At 54.5% G+C, this 23484-nt stretch overlaps 9 protein-coding genes and 1 non-coding gene across 10 annotated transcripts; 4 read left to right on the top strand and 6 right to left on the bottom strand.

The window, feature by feature from the left end:
• Nucleotides 1-891: 891 nt before the first annotated feature.
• On the bottom strand, nt 892-1381 carry B0T15DRAFT_488455 (uncharacterized protein; the record flags this gene model as incomplete). Its single annotated transcript, XM_062866514.1, has 2 exons — nt 892-1267; nt 1323-1381. The coding sequence occupies 2 exons, from the start codon at nt 1379-1381 to the stop codon at nt 892-894; spliced, it is 435 nt and encodes a 144-aa protein (XP_062725529.1).
• Nucleotides 1382-1735: 354 nt separating this feature from the next.
• B0T15DRAFT_570459 (uncharacterized protein) lies at nt 1736-4688 on the bottom strand (the record flags this gene model as incomplete). Its single annotated transcript, XM_062870835.1, has 9 exons — nt 1736-2029; nt 2176-2307; nt 2424-2570; nt 2629-2852; nt 2930-3081; nt 3343-3603; nt 3660-3973; nt 4003-4073; nt 4626-4688. The coding sequence occupies 9 exons, from the start codon at nt 4686-4688 to the stop codon at nt 1939-1941; spliced, it is 1455 nt and encodes a 484-aa protein (XP_062725528.1). The 3' UTR covers nt 1736-1938.
• Nucleotides 4689-6339: 1651 nt separating this feature from the next.
• On the bottom strand, nt 6340-6771 carry B0T15DRAFT_488452 (uncharacterized protein; the record flags this gene model as incomplete). The annotated part of the gene is made up of 3 exons (XM_062866513.1): nt 6340-6536; nt 6583-6676; nt 6730-6771. 3 exons carry the CDS (start codon nt 6769-6771, stop codon nt 6340-6342), a joined length of 333 nt encoding a protein of 110 aa, XP_062725527.1.
• A 1984-nt stretch (nt 6772-8755) lies between these two features.
• On the top strand, nt 8756-9870 carry B0T15DRAFT_545733 (uncharacterized protein; the record flags this gene model as incomplete). The annotated part of the gene is made up of 2 exons (XM_062870139.1): nt 8756-9651; nt 9687-9870. 2 exons carry the CDS (start codon nt 8756-8758, stop codon nt 9868-9870), a joined length of 1080 nt encoding a protein of 359 aa, XP_062725526.1.
• Nucleotides 9871-10399: 529 nt separating this feature from the next.
• B0T15DRAFT_t31 lies at nt 10400-10473 on the top strand. Its single transcript has one exon. It is a non-coding gene; the product is annotated as a tRNA-Asn (tRNA).
• Nucleotides 10474-10773: 300 nt separating this feature from the next.
• On the top strand, nt 10774-12429 carry B0T15DRAFT_13335 (uncharacterized protein). The gene is made up of 3 exons (XM_062861773.1): nt 10774-11005; nt 11092-11912; nt 11978-12429. The coding sequence occupies exons 1-3, from the start codon at nt 10948-10950 to the stop codon at nt 12299-12301; spliced, it is 1203 nt and encodes a 400-aa protein (XP_062725525.1). The 5' UTR covers nt 10774-10947; the 3' UTR covers nt 12302-12429.
• Nucleotides 12430-15488: 3059 nt separating this feature from the next.
• On the top strand, nt 15489-16398 carry B0T15DRAFT_13325 (uncharacterized protein). Its single transcript, XM_062861770.1, has 2 exons — nt 15489-15675; nt 15765-16398. The coding sequence occupies exon 2, from the start codon at nt 15785-15787 to the stop codon at nt 16193-16195; it is 411 nt and encodes a 136-aa protein (XP_062725524.1). The 5' UTR covers nt 15489-15675; nt 15765-15784; the 3' UTR covers nt 16196-16398.
• A 1817-nt stretch (nt 16399-18215) lies between these two features.
• Nucleotides 18216-18844, bottom strand: B0T15DRAFT_13286 (uncharacterized protein). The gene has a single exon (XM_062861765.1). It carries the CDS (start codon nt 18660-18662, stop codon nt 18303-18305), a length of 360 nt encoding a protein of 119 aa, XP_062725523.1. The 5' UTR covers nt 18663-18844; the 3' UTR covers nt 18216-18302.
• Nucleotides 18845-19026: 182 nt separating this feature from the next.
• On the bottom strand, nt 19027-19854 carry B0T15DRAFT_388170 (uncharacterized protein; the record flags this gene model as incomplete). Its single annotated transcript, XM_062864430.1, has 2 exons — nt 19027-19533; nt 19579-19854. The coding sequence occupies 2 exons, from the start codon at nt 19852-19854 to the stop codon at nt 19027-19029; spliced, it is 783 nt and encodes a 260-aa protein (XP_062725522.1).
• Nucleotides 19855-22058: 2204 nt separating this feature from the next.
• On the bottom strand, nt 22059-23375 carry B0T15DRAFT_516332 (uncharacterized protein). Its single transcript, XM_062868251.1, has 3 exons — nt 23114-23375; nt 22814-23030; nt 22059-22724 (listed from the first exon to the last, which is right to left on the bottom strand). The coding sequence occupies exons 1-3, from the start codon at nt 23332-23334 to the stop codon at nt 22488-22490; spliced, it is 675 nt and encodes a 224-aa protein (XP_062725521.1). The 5' UTR covers nt 23335-23375; the 3' UTR covers nt 22059-22487.
• Between the last annotated feature and the right edge of the window lie 109 nt (nt 23376-23484).

Here is a 23484-nt window from a genome sequence, read left to right as displayed (position 1 = left end):
TGTTCTTCCAGACGTCGAATTTTGGTGGACATTTGTAGTGTTCGGTCGATGTCCAAGTTCTTCCTTTTCTTGTCCGACGTTTTCGGCTGATCAGCCTTCAAATCTGCCGACGGAGGCTGGGTTGGTTCCGGTTCCGACAGTGCTGGTTGCGCTGTCTGCGGCTGCGCTGATGAGGAGGACTGCGCTGGCGCTGGTTGCGGTGCCTCGGATGATTGTGGTGGTGCTGATTGCGCGGATTCGGACGTTATCGTGCTCTGGACTTCTTGCTGCCGTACGGTGGTTGAAAGTTCAGTCCGAGCGGGTGCTCGCAACGGCCTTGCCACGTGTACTGGGCGTCGTCGACGACGCCTGTCGGCTTCACGCCAAATGCGAATGAAGCCTTCATTATCCACAAAGTGTTCCCCCGGCGGATAACACTAACCTGCACGCGATCCTCAGGGATGTCCTTCTCATCGCCGGACTCGTCCTGTCCTCGTCGGCTTCCAGCAGCGGCGGTAAGAAAAGGACAAGTATGATCTTGTAACTGCTGGCACCGGCTAACCCCACTATATGGGACATCAATAGAAACTTCCTCGAGCTCTGGAAATAGAAAGACTAATACGGCTTGACGATCGCATCGACGAGGAAATTACGTAGGAGTTTAGCAGCATCCAAGCTTGACGAGCCGTGTCGGAGGCGGAGGTTCCAGAGATTAGAGCGGGAATCTCGCGCCGACACCACCCACTGGCGGCGAAACAGATCCTGGTACGTGGCAGACAAGGCAGTGGTGTTTGGTATGCCTAGGGAAATCCTTCCGTTCCCTCTTTTCTATCTCCTTGTTGGTATTCAACCGTCTACCAAATCGACGAGAAGGTGCTCGTCTGCGTCCACCCTGACACTACCGCTGCCGCCCTAGCATGTATGTCGACCGACGATGTTGTACGGTGAATATAGCGTTCTGATAGCGATATCAATACGATTGAGCCGCTGGTCAACGTGATTGAACCGCTGGTCCATTTGATCGAAGCGCTGATCGAAGCGCTGGTCCACTTGATTGAAGCGCTGGTGAGCCGACTGTTGCAATGTAGTGGCCGAAGGTTGCAACGCAGCGATGGCCTGGAGCAGCTGGACACCTTGGTTCACTGCCGGCAGATTGGCGCAACGGTCAAAGTGCACAGAAAGTTCCTGTAGAGGAACAAACTCCTCGGACCCTTCCTCGGTGCTATCGTATATGATAAAGGCATCGTCGGCGCTAGTTAGGCCCTCTGAATCTACCGAGCTCTCCTCGCTGTCGGAACTGGAAGAGACTTCTGGCTCTATGACTGCGGGCCGTTGTGCCTTACGAGGAGGTCGTTTTGTACGAGGGATTCTGGGGAACGACACCAAAGTCTGGCTGCGCCATGGTGGAACTTGTGGGAGAATGCCTGTTGCTGTTTGCTTGCAGAGAGGATGTCGACTGTCCGCTTTACCCTTGTGTTAGCATCACCACGACAATACTGCAGGTGTAAGATCGTCTTGACCTGGTCACTAACTGAAGGTTCCTTCTCTCCTGAGGAGGAACACGACGTATTGTGTCATTGGCATCAGTCTCTAAAACTTCGATCTGTTTCATGGGTATAGATGTCGCCCTGCTTCAGCTAAGATACCGTGCACCACTGAGCGGACTGAATCGGATATCTTTGCTGAGTTCCAGGAGCTGTCCCTTGTTTTGGCCTGCTCTTTGCGACAGCGGCGCTCTTGGTGGAGGAAGGTGAAGTTGCCGTCTCTCTGCTGAAGGTGAAGGCCTCACTAACACAGTGCCTGTTTGTGAGCGAACGGGTGAAACAGAACGCAACTCCTTTGTTCCGAAGTCTCCACTCAAGCCGCCATTGCCCGAATCATCCCCATTGGATTTTTCATCTCTGCGTCTATCTCGTCATGTTGCTGGGGTCATGGCGGGATTGGTATGACGAAGCCGAGCTAGTCGATGCAGTGGCACTGCCGGCTCCGGACGGGCCCGGGGCTCGCCCACCGGGAGGAGGGGAGTGCGGGGGGGGTATACTTGATAAAACTATCCCGTCATCAGATATCAGCAAAGAGTCAACATCATAAGCGCGGCGAGGGGTTGGGGTGCTTACATGTCTGTCATCTTCTGTTCCCATATCAGGTAGCATTTGGTCAATGTCACGAAGGTGGTGTGGGGTTGCAATCACTTACGGTACGTTTCTACTTGTAAGTCGACAGATGTTGAGGGAAAAGGAAGAAGTGGTGCGGTCCCTTATATCCTTCGCGGCACATCGCCACGTCTTCCAGACGGCCTCGGTCGGGATACCCTGGAAGATGTGCAGTCTTCCACAGTTCGTTGTAGGCTTCAGGGTCTAACGTTCGTCAGCATGCTGCTCGCGCTTCTAGGATACGTCTGCGTGCTTGCAGCGGCGCGGCAACGGTATATGGCACAAACGTACATACCTTTGGTCACTCGATGTTCATGCTGGGCCGGGACGGAGAGGCACAGAATCTCGCAGGTGATGACGATGGAGAGCATAGACAGGCAGAGCCAGTCGGGGATGCCACCCGTGAACAGAGTCTCGGGTACAATCTTCCGGCACATCCTGTCCTCCATTACGATGGAGTACGTGCCGCTGCACACCGCTGCACATGATGACATACCATATGACAAGCTCCTCGTGCATCATGCGGACCAGGGGGCAGATGACCTGGAAGAGGGCCCAGTAGTTCCACGGGTACTGGAGGATGGTGCCCCGGGAGCAGCAGCGGTGCAGGTTTAATCCCGCCATCGATAAACTGATGTTGATGACGAGAACTCGAGGTCGGAGCTCGGGTCGTTGAAGGCAGCAACAAGACCGTCCACGGCCATCCTCCATCAAGGGAAACTTTAGCACGTACGTCGTATACTTCACAGGGATGGTCCTACCTTCTTCGGCCTAAAGGGTCAGACCCGGGTGCTTACTGGATGTTGAGCAAGGCTTTCCAGCAGGCTCTCCCTCTCCTCTCGCGGGAATGCGATCTGAAGTCGATCAGCCAGCTCCCTGATCTCATCCTTCTCGTCATCCGACACATCTCGTTCCAGTTTGATGCTACAGGGCTGTGTATCCGTGCCCACTTCAGGGCGTAGCTAGCTCCCGGGTCACTGTAGATTCCAGGGTAGGACCATTAGCCCTCGCGTGCCTTTTCATCGGCCAACACTGAAAGGATGCAGTTAACTGCTCTGATAAGCCCTTCTTGGAGGCCGGTCCAGTATTGTCTCGTACAGGCTTCCCTGTTTCTTTAGTGTTATCTTTCTTGCCCTCTAGTGAAAACTAATGCATGTCGTGTCAGCTGCCTCCCCCCAGGTTGAACTAATCCCTGTAGCAATTGACTTACAGAGGCGCATGGCATTCCGAACAGAGCCGGGATCAGGTGTGTCTGATAGCCCAAGTGTATGGCGCAGGAGGTAGAGGGTGCGACGGTTCTGCAGCATATCTTCTAATACATGAATAGGCGTCAGGAGAAGAGCTGCGAACGCATAGTCGTCAAGGCTTGTCGATGTGGGGTTAACAGTCGCAAGGCATTTGACCAACGCCTGTATAAGATCGACGCGGCGCTCTAACTTGTCGAGTGGTAGCCTGAGGCACGAGAGACGTCCTGATCATGGGTGAGCTCAGAGCTCGGGAGAGAGTAATGGGGCAGAGCCCCAAAACCATCGGCGGCGCCAGCAGCACTAGCAACATCGCCGGCGGGAGAGCCGGGTTGAGCAGCAGAGGGCGCAGTAGGCTGCGCTGCGCCTAGCTTGTAGGTGGAGAAGTAGTCTCCGGTCTTTCCCCCGAGAAAGCCCAGCAAGTAACGATAAGTCTGGAGCGACCAATCCGTTATCGGGAAGTCCCGGTCGGCAGCGCGGAGCATGTGAAGGTCGTTGATTGAGCTGATTAGAGGCTTCGTCGCTCTGTCAGTGACCACTTTGCGAAAGGTGACGGTCAACTTCGTCTCTTCTATCGTGAAGTGCTCTGTCACACGCCTGGCTTGTTATTTCCGTCTTTATCATACTGGTTGAGGAAGCCGTAAATCTTCAACATGCCGCGCACTACTTTTTGGTACACGGCGATCGCCTGGAGCAACTGTCAACGATCATGATCTCTGAGCTCTTGAGCTCGGGGGTGTGGAGTGGAACTCTCTGTCTTACGATCATGAGCTGGGCATTCGTCGTTCCGAAGCGCCACAAGTTTCTGGGTGTAAGGAACCAGGAAGGCCGGGCTAGAAGAGCTTAATTGTCAGCTCCGGTAGATGATCGTCAAGACTGTGGGATCACATATACAGCCATACAACTGTGTTCAGAGGAGCAAAGGAAGCAGCGGGATCCTCCAGCGACGTTGTTTTGCCGCGTGACACCGAGCAACGCATGCTTCGGCACGCTCTTGTTTATCGCTGCAAATGACAAGACGCGGCCCTCCCGAATATCGGCGTAGACTTCTGTAATAACTTCGTCAAGAAGTTGGTCATATTCTCTAGAGAAGGTCGACGTTCGGTAACCGATCGATAAGCGTTGAGACGTATAAGAGCTCGGAAGACTCTGAACTCGTTCGCTATTGCCTCCGCCGGCGAGCTCGCCTCGACTTGGTACTCAGCATCAGCACTGCTCGCTGCCTTCGAGGACGCCGTGTAACACTCACCTCGGCGTCTCTTTTACGCGAGTTGCTCTCGTCGGGCGGGGAAGATTCATCGTTGCCAGCCATTGTTGCTGTCACAAAAGTCAGCCAAAACGCCCGAGAAGCCACCCTTTAGCTGCCGCAGCCACATGATCTGACCGGCGAGGTGAATCGGACCCGGAGCAGATGTAGGGTGGCATGGTCTGGTTTTTGTCTTAGGGGGGCATTGAAATTTTAACGAGACATTGGGGGCACATAGAGTCGTAATAATTTAGGAATTGTTGACTTAGAGTCCTCCCTAGCAGGTGTGGGTAAGACAATCCGAGCAGCTGGGCAAAAATCTTCTTTGTCGTGAGGAAGACTTAAGTGACCAAGCAAGGAATCAGAGGGAATCTGGGAGATTTGCCCCGGGATTCCATGGGATAATTGGGCGCCCACGGCCCTTTCCAACTGAGCTTTGGGAGCACATTCTGGGAAGGCACATACCTACAAGCGCACTTAGGCCCAACTTGAAACGACCACTGTCATAGGTACTTCCTTTAAGTCGTGAATTTGGAGTACCTGGTATCATTACAGGTCCGTTACTTCTCTAATCGGTAAGGAGAACTTCAGGGAACATCCATTGTCATATGGGAGTCCTGTACTACAGCCGGGTGGTTCTGCAACAAAGTGTTTAGGTCTCTTATAAGTCAGGTTAGGAGGGGTCTCATGAATGGCCACCCTGGGATCGGCCGCGGTTGGCTCCTGCCTGTCTAGGTAGGTAATATGGGGAGCGTATCGCTCTTGCAATGGAGCGAGACGACGTGAGGCGCCGAATTCTCTCATCCCTCATCATCGATAAGCAGCGTGTCACTTGATCCGGAATTCTGTCAAGGCCTTCATAATGCGCACAGCCCGGCCTCGAGATACAGCACCGGCTATGGCAGAGGGACCGGCACAAACTGCTTTTACACGTCTATAGCTTTCACAAACGGGTGCTTGCGGAAGATCTAGACATTATTGGGAATGGGTGATGGAAGGACCACAGTTGAATAGATATCGGATGCCTGATGAGGCGTGGGGTTTCTCAGTGTAGAGCACCTCATTAAGATCAGTTCCAGATTATGTTACATGTGCATATATTGTTGGTTGGCCGACCGCCTGCCAACCGACGTTCGTTTTGGCTAGTGCAACAGATTTTCGTTGTGCTTTTCTCTCGAAGCCTGACTTAACATACACAACACCAACAAATGCATCACGGCAGTAAATGACATGACCAGTCCGTTCACCCCAGCGGATACACGCTGTATATACCTAATATTACATCATAGAATGATAATTGCAGAGGCGGAAATCACAATGATATTTGTCGTCCCCCTACGCCTTGTTCGGAACGTTACTCGAAGACGAGGAAGGTCAGTCCAAACGAAGTTTCTTTCACGACAATAGGAAAGAAAAAGAAAAAGGGGAAAGAAAGAAAGAAAAAGACAAACGCCAGGAACAGAAGCTTCTAAATCGTCGGGAAATGTTCATTTCTGACGATGATTCAAAAACCTCAGGGGGCTGTTGTGAACTTGTGTATCTTGAATTTGAGACGGGGGCCCCTATCGCCAACTTGCCAAGTACGCGTGAATCCATGTACAAAGTCTCCACCGAATACCACTTCCCTCCATCTCCCCCGTCTCCTCTCCTCGCGAGTCTCTCCAACTCTCCTACCACCCCTCGCTTCTCGGTGTCTTGCCCTCGAGCTGGGGTCCAATCACGGAGGCACTTTGCCGGCGGCCTGGAGGGCGGCAGCGGCTTTGGCGAGCCTGGCGAACTTGGCGACCGTGGCGGCGACGCTGGCAAAGGCGGCAGTGACAATGTCGTCGATGGTGCCGGGCGGAAGGTCGACAACATCGGCGGCAGGTCGGCCGAGGAATCGTCCGCCGACTCCACGTTCCGCAGCGGGGAGGGCTGTTCGGGCTGGTAGTGCGCGTACTTCGGCAGGCCCAGCGCGTACAGGAGCTCATTCGAATTTGGATGGCCTCGAGCCGCCTGCGGGTGCGCTCGAGCTGACTTTGGGAGCTCCGGCGGCGCTCATCGCGGATCCGCCGCTGCAGTCAAAGTTAGACGCAGCGAAGGGCACTAGCGCTTGTCAATGACTTACTTTGCAGTTGTAGGATCGTGGTACGATGTTGGTTTTGGTCATATTTTTTTTTATTTCTGCTTGTTTCTGGTCGTCCTCGCTGCGATGTGAAGGGCCACAAGGTGATGGCCAAGAGGGAGTGGTTTTGTTGCGGAGGGCGCGGTGTTGAATTTATGACTTTTGAATCACAACTGACAAATTTTCCTTGTAGAAGGGCTACTGGAGAGGTTGCAGATTCGAAGAATTAAAATGAAGGACGGGTGAGGCTGTACTGATATAAACTAAACGGATGTTCGAGCTCCTACTGTTGCGCGAGTGTCTCCCCAAGCTCGATGTAAAGAGCACTGTGAGTAACCTCAGGGGCAACGTCGACATTGGAACTTTGGCACCACCTTTATTTGCTAAGCACACAGTATGCCATCACTACTCGTAGGACTGTGGTGGTCATGGCGATTATCGATAGGATTGGTCCGTTGGGAGAAAGGTGACGCACCACGCCGGGCGGCGTCCACTCTCTTCGAAACGGAAGTCAGTACCAGTTCTAAGCGGACCTTGGCAGACGAATTCAACGGATGTGTGTGTCAGGTGACGTAGACTGATTGGTGTCTGGCTCTAAATACTAAGGAGCGTTATTCGCTGCTGAGTCCCAATAGTGCTCAAGATTGTCACCAGACATCAAAATTCCAAAGACATCCATTGCGGCTGATCCATGAGGGTGATGACATGTATATTTCATAAATCTGGTTCAAGGTTCCATCACCCCTGCAACAGAGTACTGCTGGGCTGCGAACTGTCTCGTGCCTATGATGGTCAAAGTCATCCGTCCGTACCGCAGTTGCGGTAATAGAACCTGGAAGTTACAGGGTGAAGGTTTCATAGGTGGCTTACTTGCCATTCATTTGAGCTGAAAGTCAGGTACTCGGCGTCAACATGAATACGACATCTTGATGCCATCTTAGAAGTTAGGTAGTGAACTCCGGCCCAAAAAAAGAAAGAAAGGAAAAGAAAAGAAAAGAAAAGAAAAGAAAAGAAAAGAAAAACAAACAAAGAATAGGACAAGTATGGCAATAACTGATCCCAGGATGGTCAAAAGTGATGTTTATCTATTATGGCATTAAATTGGTGGACTTTTATGGAATATTCGTTCAGCCCACGACAGTGGGTAGCACCTACCAACAAACGATGACCATTATGGCTTGTGGAACTCTCATTTCTAGTTCTGAGTAGGCGTAGGTAGGTAACATACCTAAGTACGGACGTTATTAGCCTCTTGGTGTTTGTTACTGCGGGAAAGATGAGGCCCCCAAGGTTCTCGCACTAGCCGACTAGATTAAAGGTCCAAGTAACTGTATCTCTGTACCTCCCATACGGATATCTCAGTCAACAGTCTCAAATTACAAGGACCGTCGCAAGTTCCTGGCCGAACTCAGATCTTGGCTCCATTTAGCAGCGCATTGGACCATAGAAAGAGGGAGACTAGCCAGCACCAGAGTTCTGGGCACTACCCTACTTCTCGATTTGTGCATGAGCATCGTCAAATTGTTCAATGATTTGACTTGATCCTTAAGGTCACTGGTGGTAAAGTCTTGCGTGCATAGTAGACCGTTTCTATGGAGAGGGCAGTGAGCACCCGCCCCGCCATCGTCGCTGTCCTCATAGATCATTCTTGGCTTCTGGATCTAAGGCATCCCATCTAATCCTTCTAAGAATCATGAGCCGAGGTAGATCAATGCGGAACACTGAGACCTCGCAAGAGCATTTCGAGCGTTGTTCATTCCACTGTGCTTCCAGATTCGGTCCAAACGCAAACCAGAAGCCGGATTACTGATCACATCCGACCGAATATCTCAACATTCCGTGACATTTGTCATTCCCGGTTGGTCCCCTAATTCGCGCCGTCACGGTATGGCTAGGGGATCGACGAGAAAACTACCGATTAGGTCTCATCGTAAGTGATATCTGTCTTAGTACTAAAGACCGGCCTGAACTCCCACCATATGTCGTCCTTACACTGGCATCTCCGCTTAGTGCAAAATATATTGATAGCATGTCTCCTAAGATTTTCGTCATCGGCGGCACGGGCGCCCAAGGCCTTCCCGTGATTCGGGGGTTGGTCCACGACGGCAAGTACACCGTCAGGGTTCTCACGCGCGACACAACCTCGCGCCGGGCCCAAGAACTAGCTGGGCTCGGTCCAAATGTCGAACTCGTCCAGGGCACCTTCACCTCGGAAGCGGACCTGCGTGCTGGCTTCACCGGAGCCTGGGGCGCCTTTATCAACATCGACGGCTTCGCCACCGGCGAGGCCATGGAGACATACTGGACGATCCGCGCATACGAGCTCGCCATCGAACACGGCGTGCAGTTTTACGTGCACGGGAACCTCGATTACGTCTACAAGCTGAGCGGGTACAATCAAGCCCACCGGTGCGGCCACTATGACGGCAAGGGCCGCATGGGCGAGTGGATCCAGCTGCAGCGGCAGGCGAGCAAAGGGGTCGGCATGAAGGCGGCGCTGTTTACAACGGGACCGTACATTGAGATGGCGCTGTGCCAGCAGACGCCCATGGAGCCGGTCATCGAGACCGACGAATCTGGAGAACATGTGCTCGTCTGGAAGGTCCCCCTGACTGCAGAGGGCGGTGTTGCCCACGTCGCGCTCGACGATTGCGCGCATTATGTCCGCTGGCTGTTCGACAATCCCGAGCGTGCCGATGGCATGGACCTTGCCGTGGCCATCGACAGCATCCATTACTCGGATATGGCCAAGGCGTTTGAGAAGGTGACCGGCCACAAGGCGCGGTATGTCGACGTCGACATGGACACGTTCTTCAGCGGGCCACACTGGAGCCGGGTTGCATCTTTTCCTACAGGCTACATGGTCGACCCCAAGAGCCCGGCCGCCATGACGACGCGCGATAACTTCACCGGGTTCTGGCGGATGTGGCAGGCGTCTGGGGAAATATGGGGTTGATCAGGCGGGATTACGCGCTGCTGGACGAGATTCATCCGAACAGGATCAGGAGTGCCGAGGAATTCTTCCGTAGGGAGGACGAGAAGGCGAAGAAGAATGGGCGGGGATCGTTGTGGGACATGGTGCTTGACCCAAGGCCGATCCTCAAGATCCATGAGGACAGAAGACTGGCATCTCGGAGCAAGTGAGCATTCAGCATTTTTGGGATGGAGTGATGCTGATTGCTGACTCGGACAGAATATGACTTATTGGAAGGGGCGGGAAGGCAGGTAGTAGTGGCGTGAATTAGGGCGTGTCAATCAGCCGAGAAAATTAGAAAACATCAAGAGGTCGATGATACAGGATCCATGTTGCTAGCGGGCCCGGCTTCGCATGCCCTGGAGCATCTCCTTCTCCCCGGAGCCGCTGGCATGCTGGGATTAGATTGACGGTTTGACCCAAGCCTGCTCTCACCGTGGGACCTCCACGACCTGAACTGACCCTCTGGCGTTGCTCGTTCGCCTTTTAGTATGGTGAAGAGTGAATGATGAAGGCCGGAGAAGCCGCCAGTTCCGTGTCACTCCTCAAGTGAGACCTGTGCTCTCGACTCGACATTGCGACAAGGGCTATCGAGAAGCCGCTGCAACGCATATCCAGCCTCCCGATCCCGAGAACAGAACGCTGCAAGCGGCGCCCGGGTGAACGATAGGGGATGAGAGCACGTGACAGTTCACGGTATCCTCTGTGACGCAATTGGTTAGCGCGTCTGACTGTTAATCAGGAGGTTGGAAGTTTGAGCCTTCCCGGAGGAGGACGTATTTTTGTGTCGCATCTGCTTGAGATGTCCTCGAACAGCCACGAGCTGAACAGCTTGAAGAAAAGAGCAGAAGTGTGATCAAATTTGTGGGTTGTTAGGTCACTAGATATAAGTAAAGAGGAGTTGGTTTCTTCGAGCCCGGCCAGTGGCTGCAAATTGCCTTTTTGAACCCCAGTTTTGTGTTGCACTTGAGCGTTGACGTCGAGGTAAGCCGCATCACGTGACATGCACAAACGCTACACGGCTCCACATGGTTACAGTACGTATTTCCAAAGTTTCGTTCTGCAACGCGTTGGCTTCGTCACCACAGCCCAAACAATCGATGCAATCTTTCGCGATCCTCATCAACCTGACAGTTACCGACGGGCATATCGAGCGCTCCCATCGGCATCACCCTCCCATGACGCACAATTAATTAAGGTGGGTTATCATAAAAATAACTGGCATCATCTCAATACTCCTCGAGAAAATGCCTCGCCACGTCCAGGCCGACGTGCATTCCGCCTTCGTGGAATTTCGAGCAGGACGTAAGTATCGACACTTTCCGCGGTATTGACAGTATGTTACCTCATCGCGTCGCGCATCCCGGCTGACGCTTCTCCACCACCTGCAGAGGATGACAAGTGCATGTCGGTGCAATGCCTGTACTGCCAGCAGGTTAGGGCGAAGAACACCACGCGCCAGAAGCAGCACCTCCTGCAGTGCGAGAACTACCTCCAAGCCCACCCGGAGGCGGCCCTGCAAGCGTCGGCAGCATCTGCTTCGGCCGCAGCGGACGCGGCATCTGCGGCAGCAGGAGGACAACCTGCTGCTCCTCCAGCGCCCGGAGCAGCACCACAGGGCCCGCCTGGCGTGAGCAATGGACCGGGCCTCCTCCCAGCCCCCGCCTACCCGCAAGAGGGTGTCTCCGCGGCAGACCATACCGACCTGAGCTTTATGCCAAACCCGCGTTTCAACACTTCGCCGGTGCAGGGCCGCGCGTCGATTGGAAGTGACCTCGGGGCACCCCCGGCCAAGAAGCAGAAGACGAAGTCGTCGCTAAACGTGCCCGAGATCCCCCTACGCGATGTCCACGCCGCCTTCGTGGAGTTCCGCGCCAAGGAGGACGACAAGTGCATGTCGGCCCGCTGCATCTACTGCAACCAAGTCCGGGCTAAGAACACCTCGAGACAGAGAGAGCATCTGATGACGTGCCCGGGCTATCAGAGTGTGCTGAAGGAGAAGATCCCCGCCAACAACCTGCGCCACCAGTTCGACGAAGAGGATGTTGCGAGCTCCCTGGCCCTGCCCGCCCCTTCTTTTGACCTCGATTTCAGGATGAGCATTAGAGTCAAGCCCAAGGTGAACGTGGGACCCAGCCCCGTGGGCCGCCAAAGCTGGGTCGCGTGTATCGGGGGCCAGTGGGCCGGCCGCTGGGGCAAGGGTGTGTTGCTGGTGAGTCGTTGCAGCGTGCTGCCTCTGTGACGCCGCCCTAGCGCTAACACCTTGATACTCCTCAGCAGGGCGGACAGGACACCCAGACGACAGTCAGGGATACGGCCACGCGCCTCGATGCGCGGTATCTAATGCAGACGAACGACGAGCATCCCGCGCACATCATCTGCAAGGTCACGGGGTGGCTGACCGGCGACCGAGATGTCATGGAGCGGCTTTCGGACCCGGTAGCGGCGGACAATGTCGCTGCTCACCGGTACCAGCTCCGCGTGACGATGGAACTCGAGACCGGCGACGAGCGCTACCAGGACATAAACACGGGCATCTGGGTCGGCAGCGGCTGCCGCAGGGGCGCCGAGATCGTGTACGATGCCTATCGGATCAGCTGAGCGCGCCTAACCAGGCCCGCTGCTCGCTGGCAACAAGCAATGAGCATGTCGCCGCCGCCATAATCTTCGCTCGCACCACAATCCACGCCCAGCTTATGTAGCGACCGCCCTGCTCATCGTCGGCGCCGATGGCAACCCTCCACGCCGCAGCACGGCCCGCCTTATTTACAACTAGGGGGATATCTCACGCCGTTCTTCTCAGGGTCTGTCCGTCGGTGGATTTCCTTCTCGGTGTTGCTGATGTATCGATCATGTAATGTACCATGGTGTTGTTCTTCTCGTATCACAGGCGCAGGCTGATATGGGTATCTACGCGATTGGGAAGCGTTCAACTTGCTGGTTAGGGGTTCGTTGTCTCCAGTCAAAGCGACATGTCTACATCGCTTACCATACCGTTGCACCGGTTCCGGCGAGTATTCTCGCGCCTCCTCTCCATGCTGACAATCCCTTTGAACAAGTCCCCCTCCATGACCCTTCCCCCTTCGTTTGCCTAACACCCACCTAACGGCCTAACGGCCTCAAACAGAACCGCTATAGAAGGCCGAATAGCTCATGCCCACGCTTGCCCCTTGTTCTCCTTCGTCCCATGGTGACCTACCCCGGGGTCCTCTGGCAACTGCTTGAAGTTGTCTTGCTGTCACCCTACGTCTCTCATCGCCACTGTTCCCGGGATTAATGGGCGTATTCTCGCTAGTATTTTTTGCTTACACGCCAACATGAAAACTCAGCTATGCAGAGCACTGTGAAACCGTGAAATGATGTCTCCTTGCATCCCGTCATTGTAGCAAGTAATTGTGACCAGGACATCATGTCCGTTTCTTCTGGGCAATGCCTGCTTGCTCTGGTTTGCTATTAGTTCGCTCTCTGTTGTCTAACCCGCCATCCAACATCAGGTCCTTAATTGACTTAGAATCCTGCGTTGAGACATGTTCGGCTCCTTAAGGTTAGTACCCGCCTCTCTAAGTCATCCGGATTAAAACCATCCGACTCAGCTCTCCTGATGCAGAGTCTCCAGGGTGGTAATCTACAGTACAGAACCGCTAAACCACTTTGCTTGCTCACCGAATTACTCCATTGTGCAACGAGCCACGGGGGCTGTGCCAGGTTCCTGTGCGACAAACACAACGCTGCTGGGCCAATTCTACGTTGCGAGAAAGCGTCGGATCCAGCAACGCCAGTCACACCTGATCAAATGAGATCTTCCATCTCTTGGTGGACGGCAATTGGTCGTCGAGATGCGAGAGGGAACCGAGCGGATGGTCTCCCGCGGCCATATTTGACGGCCCGAGTGTTGTGGAACGGAGCCAGAGCCTCGGTACCGACTCCTACTGCTGTGCCGCCTGCGTTGTGCCATGACTCCCATTCAAGCCACATGGTATGCTATTGGGTGGGAAGCAGATGGACCGCTCCGTTAGCGGAAGAGACGGAATTGTGAGAGACGCCCTGGCTCTCTTCAAGAAAAAGCACTTCTCGAGGGGTTGAACGTCGAATTAGTCTTCGAACTGTGCGTTCTAGACTCTTGGCAATTGGGGAACGTCCCCGGAGAGATCAAATGGGATACGCTCCGCAGTGGAGTCGTGTGGATTGTTTCCCTTATGGAGCCGTGACAACAATAGTGTAGCCGCGATTGCCTCAAGTTCTGCAGACGTTGACCAGACTGAATATCCACTGATGAGCTGGAGCCGGCGGGTCAACTACCGGGTGGGACAGTCCACCCTTGCTTTGAACCTTATGATTATGAGTGTCTGGAGGCGCGTCATGATTCATCGCGGACTTTGGACATGCTCGAAATAGGCAATGCGGCATTGTGTGTAAGTATTAGTCCAGGGTCCGAGCGGAGCAAGGCGCTGGAAGCCCCTAGGGATCGGTACCCTGGTGAACCGTTAGGGTCCAGGGATGCGAAATATACGACACCATTCGAGTACATACGAAGCTAACAACCTAGTTACCAGGGCTTCATCCGTAATCAGGTGTCGGCCTCTCACGGCTGTTTGGAACACAAGTCGTCGCAGCTAACGTACCAAGTTTCTAAGTTCTACTTTCCACGGAAGCTGCACGTTCTGCAACGGAATCCGAGCAACTCCTTTTTGGCCGAGCGTCGGGATTTCGGAAATAACCATCGCCAAAAGCGGGTTGGTCAGAGACTCAGAGCAGATGAAATGTGAGATGTGAGGGAAACAGACAAGGAAGCTCGGGTTGGGAAGAGTTGTGTGTCTCACGCCAACACTTTCGACCTAGCTCGGAAAGTCCCGGCCTCCTGGGTCCCCACCTTGGCCACCTTAGACCGCCCGACGATCACCCAGCGTTGACCAACATGCAGCACGCGCCCTGGCCTACAGTAAGCGTACACTAGCCTGCCCATGCTAGGGTGCGGGTCCTGAAGGGTAGCACTGTGTCGCATGCATATGCAAGCCCACGATTTGGGAACCGATGGAGTGGAACGTCCGAAGCGGAGAAAATGCGAGGCAAAACACAGCAGGGACAGGAGACCGCCAATGCTCGGCTTCACTCTCTCCCATTTGGCCATTTCTTTTGTGTCGTTGCTGGGATCAAACCTAGCAACAGCACCGCACCGGAAGGGAAGTGACGGGGAGGATAGTTTTGATACCTATTTAACATTCACTAACATCAGAGGGTGGGGATGTCAGCTTCACCGCAGATGGAAGCAGCCCTGGCCATGAGCGTCGAGCGAAGGGGGTCTGCCACTGTTGCTGCAAACAATGGATTGCGAGCTCCATCAGCTGAAGAGGTCTAGTGCAGGTACATACCTAGGTACCCCTCGCTTCCACCGTAACCGATGAAGCCAACGGGGTTACCGTCGCATTGGAGGCTCGAGAGCAGCTTGGCAGTTGGTCATGGGTATGCCACCCGGCAAAGCAACACACATCACTGTGGAGGCATTGTCTTGGCTCGAGCCCTTGGCCGGCTTCCCATCTCTCAGATATGGGCCCTGTCCAGTTTAACTAACTGCCTTACTTGAGTAGGTGGGGCATCTGCGGACAGTCTTTCCAGTGCGGTGGCTCGGGTACGCCCGTCTGTCAGTGTCTACCATGGCGTCCAACTGCGATGACGGCTGTGAATGTTTGCCAGGAAGACCCGGAACACTGGATCCACCGTGCAATGGGTCAAGGGGCGTGCACTAGTGGTGTATCTGCACCGCGGCCTCAATGTCCACTTGCCCTCGGCATCCCGCTGGCTTGGGACGCTGGACTCGGGCCTTGGCAATCGCCCAAGAGAGGCCCTGAGCTGCCAGCTTTTAAGGTCGATGCTTGCCTTATTCACAACTTTGGAAGACAGCAAAGCAACATCGTTTAGTTTTGTTTTGAAGGGAAAGAGATATGATGAACCATCATCAGATCTGGTGGCCAACAGAGGTATGCAATCCGGGTCTATATGAGTTGGCCGTTCTTCTGCCATCCCATGGAGACGAAGCCCGTATCGTAGAAGCCAACCCTAAGGACAGGATAGACTCCGGACGTCACCATGATGGCTTCCACGCCCATCGGCCAACCGCCTTCGGGCCACCACCCCGCCCCAAGGAAGTCCAGCCAGGAGCTAGCGGGTTCATCTTATTTTGACGGACCCTCTGTCCATACACAACCCATACAGCATTATGGCTGTCTGCCGGTCGGCGGCTTACCCAGCCCAGCACCGTCCTGTCGGGCAGCGTCACCTCCAGACGGGCCAAACCACGATGCTATGCTTATCAACTGCTCGTGGGTGCCGATCAGCCCCGTGAGTCCAGCCCCGTGCGAGGGCGTGGATGGAGAGTTGAATTACGCACTGGAGATCGCTCCATGCGCCTCTACTCTCGTGGCCTCGCACAGCGGTATCCCCGGACTCTATAGCTGGGGCGAAGTCAACTTGCCATATGAGTTCGAGCACGCCTGCTGAGATTCCCCCAAGGCGGACTTTGCAGCAGATACCTTCCCTGGAACCTTCGCCATCCCGGTACCATGGACCGGACACATTCAGCCCACGGACTTCCCAGACGAAGTGTTGCTACTTGCAAAGCTCGGACACCTTGTGCCTACAATACCGGCCGAGGAGGACCTGAACCAAGCCGCCGGATTCAATCAGCCAAGCCCACCATCCTCCATCGAACGCACATCAGCACCACCTCAACCTCAGCAGTCCCCGGCGGAAACAACAGAGCCGGCGCCGCTAATGCACACGCCCCTCTTAGTAAAAGTAACCAACCCATGTTCTTCTTCCTCATCACCCGAAACAAGCCCGTCCCTACTACTAGTACCCAACCAACCCCACGGTCTCCACCGCCCATCCAGACTCAGAGGGGTATCATCCCCCCCGAGAGGCGGCCCAACCCTCCTCCTCCGCACGGGCCCGCGACGCATCCAACGTCCCTCGCCGTCCGCCGTCCTCGCCAGGCCAGGCGAGTCGCCCGAGCACCAGCGCGCTCGCGCCACCCACATCCGAGTGGAGCAGCAGCACCGCCGGCGGCTGCACGCCCAGTATGAGGTGCTGCTGGAGGTGCTTCCTCCTCCCGAGGGGATGATGATGCTCGGAGAGGAGGATGATGCAGACGGCGGCGGCCGCGCGGGGGATGTGGATGTGGTGGTTGGAGGAGGAGGAGCAATGGGGAGGAGTAAGACAGGGGGTGAAAGTGGAAGTGGAAGTGGAAGTGGAAGTGGAAGTGGAAGTGGAAGTGGAAGTGGAAGTGGAAGTGGAAGTGGAAGTGGAAGTTGAAGTGGTGTGAGTGGTAGGAACGCAAGTGGGCGGAGAAATAACAGGAGGACGAGTAAAGTGGATGTGCTGCATCGGGCGTCGAGGGTGATGCGGTTTTTGGATAGGGATACTGAGCGGATGAGGCGGGAGGTGGAGGGGTTGAAGAGGGAGAGGGAGGCTGCTGTTCAGTTGGGGGGGAGGTGGGGGGGGGGGGAAGAAGTATAGTGCAGAGGGCTTATAATGGGGATGGGGAGGAGGAGGAGAGGTAGGCTGTCCAGGGGAGCTGACTTTGGGACACTGGAGAAGGCAATTTGGGATAAGTAGGCCAAAACATGGAGATTTTGGCTTCGACACAATCGAAGCGGGCCACGGTGAATGAAGCCTGCCTGTTTTTTGACATCTCTCCCATTCTTATTCCGCGGAACTTCCAATCGTGTCTTTTGTACATGACCGAGATGACGCCCTTTGTCCGGTGAAATGTGTAATATGCTACATGGCGCTCATGTGACAGGAGATCTCCCTATAGCACTCTCCTGCAAGCGATGTGCCTAACCCTATGTCGGTCCTTGCTCCTTGGCCTCTAACGAGACTTGACCAACAAACATTCGTTTCTTTGTTTACGCGTACGTGTAGACGACAAACAATCGGATGTTTGATCAACCGAAGACCTCGCTAATCGCTCTCCCTCAGAAGGATGCTGACACGTCCTTGGCAACGAAGCCATGGAAGCGTAGGTACAATACAAATACAATACACATACACCCTGCAAGGTTGTGCAACCGAACACAGCGCGATTGCGGCACAGCTCAACGAACCACCCAGCGTTATGATTTGGTTCTGCATGATGCCGCCCTGGGAATCCGGACACTCCGAACATCCCTTGGCCTCGCAGTTGTACCTCCACACCATTGGCCCAAGTTCCATGCGGGTCTGGACTTCTGCACCGCGGACCATAGCAGACCAATAGGTCTGTGCTTTGGCTAGGCCGCATGTGGTTTGCAGTTCGAATCCCGTTAACAAACAGAGATAATTTGCCATTGCCGGAGGTTGTGGGTTCCAGTATGAAATGGAACCATGCAAGGTTCTTCCCTGACGGGCGAGGGACTGAGGGTAGGGTACCCGTCTCGACGTCTCGTCCCATGGTCGGAGGCTCCGGATGCTTCGTTCCAGGTTATTCATATACATGTACTGTTCACCGTGGTTCGGCAAAACTCCGGACGCACCAACAGTCTGTATGCAAGCTAGGGTAACCAATCCAGAGCGAAGACGACAATGAGAGTCGGGTGGGATGATGTTCCCTTCAAAGCTGAAGGGTTCATTCAGCCCATCCGCGTCCGGTACTTATTCCTAGTTGGGGTTCGATACATATCCTGCAGCCAATTAGAGCTGAAGAACGCTGAGTCCAGCGCTCCGTGGAGTGCGAACCTGGAGCTGAGCAACCCAAAAACGGTGCTCTGAATGGTGTCATAGAAGAAATTGGATTTGGTTCTGCGCCGCCCCACGCGGCATTTGGGAAAGGATGCATTGATGACACGACGGAGAGGGCCGGAAGCTGCAGAGCAGGCATGGAACCTGGGCTACTACATATAGCCCCGTGGCACAATAACAAGGCCTGCGGGAATAACAACACGCACACTGGCCATCCAACCAACCAACAAAACGAGTCAGGACGCATCAAGGAATCCAGGACCAACGAGTCAGAACAGCAACCCAACCCAGAAACGACAGAAAACGTTTCTTTCTCCCTTCAACCCTGATTCCTATCCGGTCTCCATCAATATCACATCCTTTTGACGAACGCCCCATCCCACAAACCCAAGCGAAAATGACAGTCCTGAAAAGTGTAAAAAGTCAACCCCTTCACTTTGCCAACAGCAAACCGTCCCCAAACTTGCCCTGCATTCATATGAAAGCCAGAAGAGGAAGATGACGAAGAAATGAAAAGAAGTAGAGCGGAAATAAACTCGAATAAATACCCAAGGCAGTGCCGCAGTAGGAAAAAGCAAGCAAACCCAACCAAGTAAAGCCAGAGATCAGCATCAGAAACATTCACACCACCCACTCTCGGGATCCCTGACCCCCACGCGCAGCACGATAAACTCCAACTCCCACCCACCACTACTACCACCACCGCTACTACTTCCCCCTTCCCCTTCCCCTTCCCCTTCGGCGGCCCCAGGTTCAAGTGGCAGTGGCCGCAGTAGTACACTAGCCCAGCAACAAAGCCTGCTGTGCTCCGACAGCGCCTCGGCCTCGTCCTCGCGGAAGTTGGTGTAATCGGCCAGCAGACAGCGCGAGTAGACCCATTCGTCGTCGTCGTCGAAGTGCCGCTGGATCTGCACCGCTTCTTTCCTTCCACCGCCACTCCCGCCACCACTCCCACCATTTACTGTCAGGCGGGGCTGTAGTAATTGTTGTTGTTGTGACTTTTGTTGTGGTTGTGGTTGTTCCCGCGCCTGAGTTGTCGTTGTTGTTTGTACAATCTCATCCTCAAACCGCGAGAGGAGCGTGCGGACGAGGGATCCCGGAAGCGCCACCCGCTCGAACTTGCACTCGGGCGGGATGGACGACGAAGTGAGGTTGTTCCGGACCGAGGCCGGCAGGTCGCTGGCCGTGATGGTGGTGATGTCCAGCCGGCAGTGGGGGAAATGCATGAGCGGAGGCGGGGTCGGCGCTTCTTCTTCTTCTGGAGGTGAGTCCGCAAGTGTATCCGTACTTTGACAAGCCTGTGTTGGTTGTGGCGAATCGGATATGTGAATTGGGTCCGAATCTGTGGTCTCGAGCTCGGAGTCATTTAATAAGGCTTCTTCATCGCCTTGGTCGGGCTGAACAGCCTGAACTGTGGGTGCAACTGTGGGTGGCTGCATCTTTGAATGGTGTGCTGTGTTTTCTTCGCAAGGCATGTTCAACTTGACAATGCTTCGACGGCCGTGTGAAGGTGTTTTGGAGCGCTGAATGTGAAGCGCCCCGATAAAGTGCTCAGCGAAGACTGGATGAGAAGAATTAGCGGGGGCTGTTGCCTCAGCTGCCCTACTACGGACGGTCTGTTCTTTATGCATTCGTGGATAGGGAGGCTCAGCGAGTATCGTGGCGGGCAAAATCAAAGGTGTGAATGAAGAAAAGGAGGGGCTGTCTCCCAACACATGCTGCTCTGAGACACAGCTGACTTTATGTGGACGAGAGCACATGAGGATGTAACCAAGGCGCCTACCTACCCTGGCGCCATCCGGGTCTCTGTCTGCCAGGGATGCCAAGACCCTGGTTCTGTGGTTGTCTCCTTGTCTGGGCGTCAGGGGGGTGCGCTCAACCTGCAGCACGACGTAAGCGTGTCCTCTCCCAGAGTTACAGCTGCGAGTTCAGCCTTGGTGGCGCATAGCGGATGCAAGGACGAAAAGAGTGGGAAACGATCGGCTACCCAGTCCGTTAGAACTTAGAGCGACTCTAGAGTCTGGGCGAGCTTGAACTCGGCCCGCTTATGTTCACTGCCAGTTCCTTGCCCGAGGCAAAGGGAGACATGCATGTCTCGTCAACCAAGGCGCTCCAGTAGAGCCCGGCACACGGTGTCCCGGTCTTTCCCCATTCGTTCTTAGTCCTTACCGGGGTATAATTTAGCTTCTGTCAGCCAGAACCGAAGTGAATGTGAGCACAAAGAGATTGCGGGGTCCATGCGCAGAAATGTGCCAACTGCCACGCACTGTGTTGTAACCATGTGGTAGTCCAGAAACCGAACGCATGAAAAGGAGGACTATCCGTACATGGAAGTTGTGTTTTGGTACCCCTTGCAATCGCAGAGAGTCCGGGCAAAACGCGAATAGAGGCTTTAGCGCTTTGCCCAAAAAGGAACGAACGCTACCAAACCGCAACCATTGGCTATTGAACGCTGGATCTTGCTCCAGGGAGTTCAATTGGCCAGCTGAACCCGGTTGTTGCAGCTCTCCTAGAGAGGAGGATCAGTACTTTGCATCTTCACAGTGTGCGATGGAGAATACAGCCTTGTCGAGGAAGCAAACTGCTTGGAACTCTGTCGAGGCCTGATATCCTAGATTGTGTGTGTGTGTGTGTGACGGGCCGAGAGATTGGGAATTGGCTGGGTCTTCCCGAGCCGGAGTCAGCTCCGGATATACAAGTGACTATAATCTGTAGGAAAGTTTGCTTGACATCAAACGCCGTTCCACACTGACAAGCTGCCAAACATATTGATGGCATCCCAAACCTCGCACATTACGGTATGCAGTGGTAGCAAACGATCAACCTAGCTCGGTGTCTATATCTGGAAACGCTGCCACTCCTCTAGCCTCGGAGACTGCCGTGAACGCTACCTATTACACTCCACGGAATGTAAGTACAATATACGTCAGGGCGTACCCAGTAGAGGCATGTCATAGGCCGGCCGACGTCTCTGGCAAGTGGATGGAAGGTTCCGTTCGGCAGATCTCCGAGGCAGCGCGCCTTTTGCTTTTCGGCTCGTTCCATCTCGGCGGACAGCAGCCGGTGTCAAAAGGAAGCCGATCACCAAACACTATTTCCGCGGAGCCAATGGACCAAGTCGGCTTGCACCGCGATCTCGCTTGCTAGCGTAGCTAGCGTAGGTCACTCTAAAACATGGAGTGGACCTTCAGAACATTAGTTAGTGTCAGACTGTCAGTTGGAACGTCAACGACCAATCCCCGGATTGAAAAATGGAAGCTACGCCAAGTCTAAGGCATGCAGGCCGGGCGATCCCCGATCGGTCGTGGCATTCGCCGCTGTGTGTTTGCGATGCTTATTGCAGGAAGAAAACTCATCCCACGAATGATGGGACGGAACAAACGGCTCAGAAGCCTATAGTCGAATTCCAACCCTGCGGCAAGTTCCATGTAGACAGAGAAAACCATCACACAGGCAGCCAGCCACAACCATGGACTCTTGCGCCATGGCGTTCGTTCCGTGGGATATTGTGACTGACCCGCTGACCAAGTACTTGGTAGGCGGGCCGCTGGCAAAGGGGAGACTTTGCCAGATCGACGGGATTAAATGGCTGCATTCCAACTGGGATACTTCTATATATCCGTGATCACCTCTCGGCTTGCCATTTGTAGCAAAGCTCCGCCGGCGGGAAACCGGCTTTACCTACTCACACTCGAGTTCCCGGGTCCCTCCGTTGTACATTGCTCATGGTGCTATTATTATGCTTAGCTTTGGCCTTAGACATAAAGGTTGCAAACTGCTGGTAGTGATGCTCGCTATGAGAACTTGTAGATGTGTTCAGCTTGACAATAGTTCGGATCAATGCGCCGTCTGGCAGCGCCCAAGATTCAAACGTTGGCTGCAGACGACGTTCGCCCCAGCGCCGAACCACAGCGAGGGGAGGCGGTCCATAGCCCTAGAGGCAAACGAGACCCTCGAGCACACCCACGGAGAAAAAGCCATTGATATCCAACACAAACGCTTTACGAGTACATGTACCGACAACCGTATCCATCATTAGATGAGAGACTAGATCGGTCCATAGAGGTACGAATCAAAGCTGCAGCAACTGGTCATTCTCGACAATCCTCTCCTTCCAGCCTTCGAGTAGGATACGGATAAAGGCCCTGGCAAGATGGTCGACTTCGATGGCACCATACAGCTTGCCGGGGAGCCTGAGCGCTAAACCTGCATCCGGAGGGAGAATGCCGCTGGGCCGGGCGCAGTAGACGACAAATCGCTTCGTCGCGTCCCCATCTGCGATTTCGCAGAGGCTCTGCTCCACTTGCCCCTACAGAAACACTCAGCCATTTGATTAGGGAAACCAATAATAAGGGGATTACTGAATAAGGGAGTGCGCGATGAAAGGGTATGCTATACCTTGATGCGGCGAGTGTCGGCCATGAAATAGAGGGCCTTCTTCTGGTCCCATTCGGCAAACTTTCCGCTGCAGAACACGAAGCGGAACTGCTTTCCCTCCGGGAGCTGCGGCGCGAGATGCTCCAGGAAGGCCCTGGCGGCGGCCAGCGTGTAGTCCACCTGCACTCTTCTGCAGGTCTCGACGTCAGGGAACTGGGTCGCGCGCCCGCCGATGGCCCTGCCCCGGTAATCGTGTGTCAATCAGCCGTGCTTATTATGTTATCACTCGGAAGGTGATAATGAAGAGAGGCATGACCCCACCATAAACAGCCCTCGGCTCCGGCGAGCTGGTCCAACAGCTCGGGCGGGTACGTGGAGAAATCGCTGTGGAGAATGACTGTCACTTTCGGGCTTTGGGCGACGGCCTCGGGTAGCGGCTTCCGGGTCAACGCAAACACATGCGAAATCCTGTCGTTGGCGGCGCACTGGCGTACCAGCGCGCTACCGACCAGGCCGGTACATCCGGTGACGATGACCTTCATCGTGATGGCTGCCTGGCTGTTTTGGTGTTGTTTGTGTTTGAGACATGGTTTGTCATGCTAATGACGCAGTGTAACCCCCGCGTTTTTTCAGCCGCCAGGGGTCGGGAACCGGGTTCAGTGGCCGACTGAGAATGGCGCGTCGATTGATTG

This window comes from Chaetomium strumarium (assembly GCF_033439665.1).
Source record: "Chaetomium strumarium strain CBS 333.67 chromosome Unknown B0T15scaffold_1, whole genome shotgun sequence".
NCBI lineage: Eukaryota > Fungi > Ascomycota > Sordariomycetes > Sordariales > Chaetomiaceae > Chaetomium > Chaetomium strumarium.
Note: the sequence above shows the minus strand (reverse complement) of the source record. Positions and strands in the feature narration are given on the sequence as shown.